Source organism: Mandrillus leucophaeus, unplaced genomic scaffold (assembly GCF_000951045.1).
Source record: "Mandrillus leucophaeus isolate KB7577 unplaced genomic scaffold, Mleu.le_1.0 Scaffold681, whole genome shotgun sequence".
Taxonomy (NCBI): Eukaryota; Metazoa; Chordata; class Mammalia; order Primates; family Cercopithecidae; genus Mandrillus; species Mandrillus leucophaeus.
This window is the reverse complement of record NW_012107375.1, coordinates 994,337-1,000,187: the sequence shown is the minus strand read 5'-3', so window position 1 is coordinate 1,000,187 and position 5,851 is coordinate 994,337. Positions and strand designations below refer to the sequence as shown.

Below are 5,851 nucleotides of genomic sequence, written 5' to 3'. Positions count from 1 at the left end.
GGCAGCAGAGGTTGCAATGAGCCAAGATTTTGCCACTGCACTCCAGGCTGGGCGACAGAGCAAGACTCCATCTCAAGACGAAAACAAAACAAAACAAAACAAAAAACAACAACAACAAAAAAAACAAGACAAAAAACCGAAATATAGTAGATCTACCATCTATCTACCATCCAATCCAGAAATTCCACTACTGGCTATCTACCCAAAGGAAAAAAGTCATTATATGAAAAAGGTACATGCACACACATGTTTATAGGCAGCACAATTCACAACTGCAAAGATAAGGAACCAACCTAAGTGCCCATCAACCAATGAGTGGATAAAGAATGTGGTGCATATACAACATGGATACTACTCAGATATGAAAAACAATGTATTCTGCAGCAACTTGGGTGGAGCTGGAGGCCATTATTTTAAGTGAAGTAACTCAGGAATAGAAAACCAAATACTGTATGTTTTCACTTGTAAGTGGAGCTAAGCTCTGGAGTGATATAATGGACTTTGGGGAGGAGAGTAAAGGGGGAGGGTAGGAAGGAAGTGAGGAATAAAAGACTACATGTTGGGAACAGTGTACACTGCTTGGGTGATGGGTACATTAAAATCTCACAATTCACCAATATAGAAGTTATTCACATAATCAAAAACCACGTATACCCCTAAAAGTACTAAAATCAAAAAAAGAAAATGAGAGGCTGGGTGCGGTGGCTCATGCCTCTAATCCCAGCACTTTGGGAGGCCGAGGTGGATGGATCACCTGAGATTGGGAGTTCGAGACCAGCCTGACCAACATGGAGAAACCCCGTTTCTACTAAAAATACAAAATTAGCTGGGCGTGGAGGTGCATGCGTGTAATCCCAGCTACTCAGGAGGCTGAGGCAGGAGAATTGCTTGAACCTGGGAGGCAGAGGTTGCGGTGAGCCTAGATCGCGCCATTACACTCCAGCCTGGGCAACAAAAGCAAAACTCCGTTTCAAAAAAAAAAAAAAAAGAAAAGAAAAATCCTTTAGGGACAAATGAAAACAGAAGCACAAAATACCAAAACCTATGGGATGCAGTAAAAGCAGTGCCAAGTGGGACATTTATAGCTGTAAACACATTTTTTAAAACCCCTCATATCTGGCCAGGTGTGGTAGCTCACACCTGTAATCCCAACACTTTGGGAGCCGAAGCAGGCAGATCACTTGAGGCCAGGGGTTCGAGACCAGCCTGGCCAACATGGAGAAACTCTATCTCTAGCCTGGGCGACACAGCAAGACTCTGTCTCAAGAAGTAATAATAAATAAATAACTCTTCAAATCAACAACCTAACTTTACAACTTAAGGACTAAACTCAAAGCTAGCAGGAGAAAGAAATTAAAAAGATCAAAGCACAAATAAAACAGACTAAGAAAATAGAAAAAATCAGTGAAACCAATTTTTTTTTCTTTTTGAGACAGAGTCTCACTTTGTCACCCTGGCTGGAGTGTAGGGCACAAATATGGCTCACTGCAGCCTCAAACAATCTTTCCACCTCAGCCTTCCAAGTAGCTGGGACTATAGGTGCTTGCCATGTCTAGCCAATTGTTGTATTTTTGGCAGAGACGGGGTTTCCCCATGTTGGCCAGGCTTGTCCTGAACTCTTGAGCTCAAGCGATCCAGCTGCCTTGGCCTCCTAAAGTGCTGAGATTACAGGCATGAGCCACCTCTCCCAGCCAAAGCTGGTTCTTTATAAAAGGTCGACAAAACTAGCTATTAATAGATGGGCAGGGCACCGTGGTGTGCACCTGTAGTTCCAGCTACTCAAGAGGCTGAGAGGCAGGAGAGTCGCTTGAAGCCCAGGAGAGTTCGAGGCTGCAGTGAACTATTTTTGCACCACTGCACTCCAGCCTGGGTGAAAGAGCAAGACCCTGCCTCAAAAATAAAAAAAAAAATTCATCAAGTTAAAGTGGGGTCACTAATACCGCTTCTACGGAAATAAAAAAGGTGACAGTGTACTATGAATAATTGCATGCCAACAAATGGGTTAACCTACAATAGATAAATTCCTAGAAACAGAAAGCCTCACAAAACTTAATCAGCACAAGAAAATCTGAATAGACCTACAACTAACTAGTAAGGAGACTACAGCAGTAATAAAAAAAACTCCCAATAAATAAAAGCCTCATAGGCAATTATTACCAAACATTTAAAGAAAAATTAACAACAATCTTCTTCAAACTCCTCAAAAAAAATTTTTTTTTTCTCTACAATGTCTTGCTTCCTCTGTTGCCCAGGCTGTTGTATAGTGGCGCAATCTCAGTTCACTGCAAACTCTGTCCCCCGCGTAGCTGGGACTACAGGCACGTGCCACCACGCCCAGCTAATTTTTGTAACATTCTGCAGAGGCTTGCCATCTTGCCCAGGTTGATTCAATGCAATTCCCATCAAAATATACCATGGCTCACACAATCCTCCTGCCTTGGCCTCCCAAAGTGCTGGGATTACAGGTGGGAGCCACCACGCCCGACCTTTCAAAAAATTTAAGATGGAACACTTTGAAACTCATCCCATGAAGCCAGCATTACACTTTGATAACAAAAGCAAACACTACAATAAAACCATAGACCAGGCCGGGCGCGGTGGCTCACGCCTGTAATCCCAGCACTTTGGAAGGCCGAGGTGGGTGATCACGAGGTCAGGAGATCGAGACCATCCTGGCTAACACGGTGAAACCCCGTCTGTACTAAAAAATAGAAAAAATTAGCCGGGCGTGGTGGCGGGTGCCTATAGTCCCAGCTACTCGGGAGGCTGAGGCAAGAGAATGGTGTCGACCCGGGAGGTGGAGCTTGCAGTGAGCAGAGACTGCACTACTGAACTCTAACCTGGGGGACAGAGTGATATTCCATCTCAAAACAAACAAAAAACCAAAACAAACAAAAAGAATCATAGACCAATATCCCTTATACTGAAGCAAAAACCATCAACTGCATACTAGCAAATCCAACAGCTAATTTTTGTTCCAATTCGTACTCAATTGCCAGTTTCTTTTACTTTAATTTTTTTTTTTTTTTTTTTTGAGGCAGGGTCTCACTGTTTCCCAAGCTGAATTCGAACTCCTGGGCTCAAGCGATCCTCCCGCCTTAGGCCCCACGTACTGAGACTGCAGGCCTGAGCCACCGCGCTCAGCTAGGTTTAACTTTTTTTTCCTTGAGACAGAGTCTGGCTCTCGCCCAGGCTGGAGTGCGGTTGCGCAATCTCAGCTCACTGAAACCTGACCCTCTCAGCCTCCCGTGTAGCTGGGACTACAGGCACGTGCCACCACGCCCAGCTAATTTTTGTAACATTTTGTACAGAGGCTCGCCATCTTGCCCAGGCTGATTTCTAACTAGTTTCTAGGCTCACACGATCCGCCTGCCTCGGCCTCCCTAAGTGCTTGGGATTACAGGTGGGAGCCACTACACCCGGCCACTCCAAAAAATTTAAGATGGAACACTTTGAAACATCCTATGAAGCCAGCATTACACTTTGATACCAAAACCAAATACTACAATACAACTAGAGACAAATATCCCTCAAACTGATGCAAAAACCATCAACCACATATACCAGCAAATCCAACAAAAAGCAACCCTCCCACCTCAGCCTCCCGAATAGCTGGGAGTGCAGGCGCGCGCCCCCATGCCCAACTCATTTTTTATTTTCATTTTTTGGTAAGAGACGGCGTTTCACCACGTTGCCCAGGTTAGAATTTTAATTGCTTTTTCTCCTCACATCCTGGGTTAGAGTCGCTCATTCACCCTCAGGGATCCACTACAACTGCTTACCCGGGAAGCCATGCTCCCCGCTAAAATGAAAACCACAACTAGCCCGATTTGATCCCAACAACATCCCTCTGCCACCTCAGTCCGGTCTGGATCCTTGCCTCCCAACTGGGGATCTTGGGGACCTCCAGAACTTCGGCCGGGGGTAAATGAGGGGCGGGTTCCAGAGCCTGTGGCCGACCGACCGGCCGACTGACCAACCGACCGACCCTTGGGCTGGCGGGAAGAGTGCCTCGCCGCCATCTAGGGTGCTCGGCCCGCCCCAACAGCCCAAGACAGGGCATCTACGACAGAGCCCATTGCGCCTCTGAGGGCTCTCCCTTCACCACACGGCGTCATGGCCACCGGGCCCGTGGCCCCTGCACGACCCAGACTTCAACGAGAACTTACCCGGAGCTCGTGGAGCATGTAGCCCTGATGGAATGGATTCGCAAGCGGCTGGCCATATCTCTCAGCACCTGCAAAGTGCCCCCGTCGGGTCTGGCCTCCTCCGGCAACTCAGCGCTCGCCTCAGCATCCGCCATTAATCCAATCCCTTAGGCGTCCGAAGACCCAGTCAGAACTCTCCGGCGTCTGAAGAGCGAATGGTGCCGGCGTGCTGCTCAGCGCGTTTATGTGATGTCGGCTTGGCTCCCTCCGCGTGCTGCGTGCCGCTCCCTCCGCGTGCCGCTCCCTCCGCGTGCCGCTCCCTCCGCGCGCCGCTTCTTCCGCAAGCAATTCAAGGGATCTGGAATGTTTGTGACTTGCATGTGCAAAAGTTATTGAAAGTAGTCCCATTCTCATCTTCTCTCATGCTAGCAATGCCAAAAGGGCTCCCTCCGCGCGGGTGCAGGGTCTTCTTTCTATGTGCAAAAAGTTCCGGCACTAGCTGTGTGGTGCGGCATGTGTCACGGGGTGATGCTGCACGTGGCACGTGCAGCCGCAACCGTAAAGCAAGGGGGGAGGTGCTGTGGCGCATTTTTTTTTTGCTTTAAATGGTAACCCCTCCCCCATAACAGCCCGGGCTGTGGCGGGAGCAGGCGGGGGGAAGGAATGTTCAGGGTTCTGAGACCAGTGGTGCCTGCGCCAGCCTCCTCTTTCTAGAACATTCTATGAGGCAAGCCCCATGTGATTGTTGAGGTGAGGTTAGCCCATTGCCAGACTGTGACGTGACCGTGACTTGAGTGAACCCTGGTAACTAGGAAATGTGCTCGCCCTCTGTCTGAAATGCCCTATGTCCGGTGGTGCCTGCGCTAGCCCCCATGTCGGTCTCAGAGAATCTTTTCCCCACCTCTGAGGTGACCTACCGACCTAGAACTAGCATGGCTCCCAACGGCCCCAGCTCTACAGCCCTGTGCCCAAGTCCAGACATTCGGGATCCCAAGTACTGTCTGTTGGTTCAAAAATGCCGAATTTCTATGTGAGCTCAAGTCAGGCCGCCTGGTCACGCCACAGGCTGAATGCCCCTTGGGTTCCCATGGTTAAAGGGAACGTGCGTTTACTTTTTTTTTTTTCTTTTTTTGAGACAGAGTCTCGCCCTGTCGCCCAGCCTGGAGTGCAGCGGCTCGATCTTAGCTCATTACAACCTCCGCCTCCTGGGTTCAAGCCATTCTCCTGCCTCAGCCTCCTGAACAGCTGGGATTACAGGCGTGCGCCACCACGCCTGACTAATTTTTTGTATTTTTAGTAGAGACGGGGGTTTCACCGTGTTGGCAAGGTTGGTCTCAAACTCCTGACCTCAGGTTATCTGCCAAACTCGACCTCCCAAAGTGTTGGGATTACAGGTGTGAGCCAGCGCACCAGGCTGTGGTGGGCACCTGTAGTCCCAGCTACTGGGAGTCTGAGGCGGGAGAATCGGTTGAACTCGGAAGGCGGAGGTTGCAGTGAGCCAAGATGGCGCCACTGCACTCCAGCCTGGGCGACAGAGCAAGACTCCGTCTGAAAAAAAAAAAAAAGTGGCTGGGCACAGTGGCACACACCTGTAATCCCAGCACTTTGAGAGGCCAAGGTGGGTGGATCACCTGAGGTCAGGAGTTTGCGACCAACCTGACTAACATGGTGAAACCACATTTCTACTAAATACAAAAAAATTA

General features: G+C 49.0%; 2 protein-coding genes across 5 annotated transcripts in view; one reads left to right on the top strand and one right to left on the bottom strand.

The window, feature by feature from the left end:
* Window positions 1-4,554, bottom strand: part of TKTL1 (transketolase-like 1) — a 33,059-nt gene extending 28,505 nt beyond the window's left edge. The window contains exon 1 of one of the 2 annotated variants that reach the window (XM_012002291.1): window positions 4,170-4,554. In XM_012002291.1, the coding sequence (XP_011857681.1) occupies window positions 4,170-4,303 (134 nt within the window). In that variant the 5' untranslated portion in view covers window positions 4,304-4,554. The remainder of the gene's footprint in view (window positions 1-4,169) is intronic. The other variant, XM_012002292.1, reaches the window with a different exon arrangement.
* A 318-nt stretch (window positions 4,555-4,872) lies between these two features.
* Window positions 4,873-5,851, top strand: part of TEX28 (testis expressed 28) — a 32,058-nt gene continuing 31,079 nt past the window's right edge. Inside the window, exon 1 of one of the 3 annotated variants that reach the window (XM_012002289.1) lies at window positions 4,873-4,952. The gene's annotated coding sequence lies outside the window, so the exon portion shown is untranslated. Of the gene's footprint in view, window positions 4,953-4,977; window positions 5,057-5,851 lie in introns of those variants that run through there. The other 2 variants (XM_012002290.1, XM_012002288.1) reach the window with 2 other exon arrangements.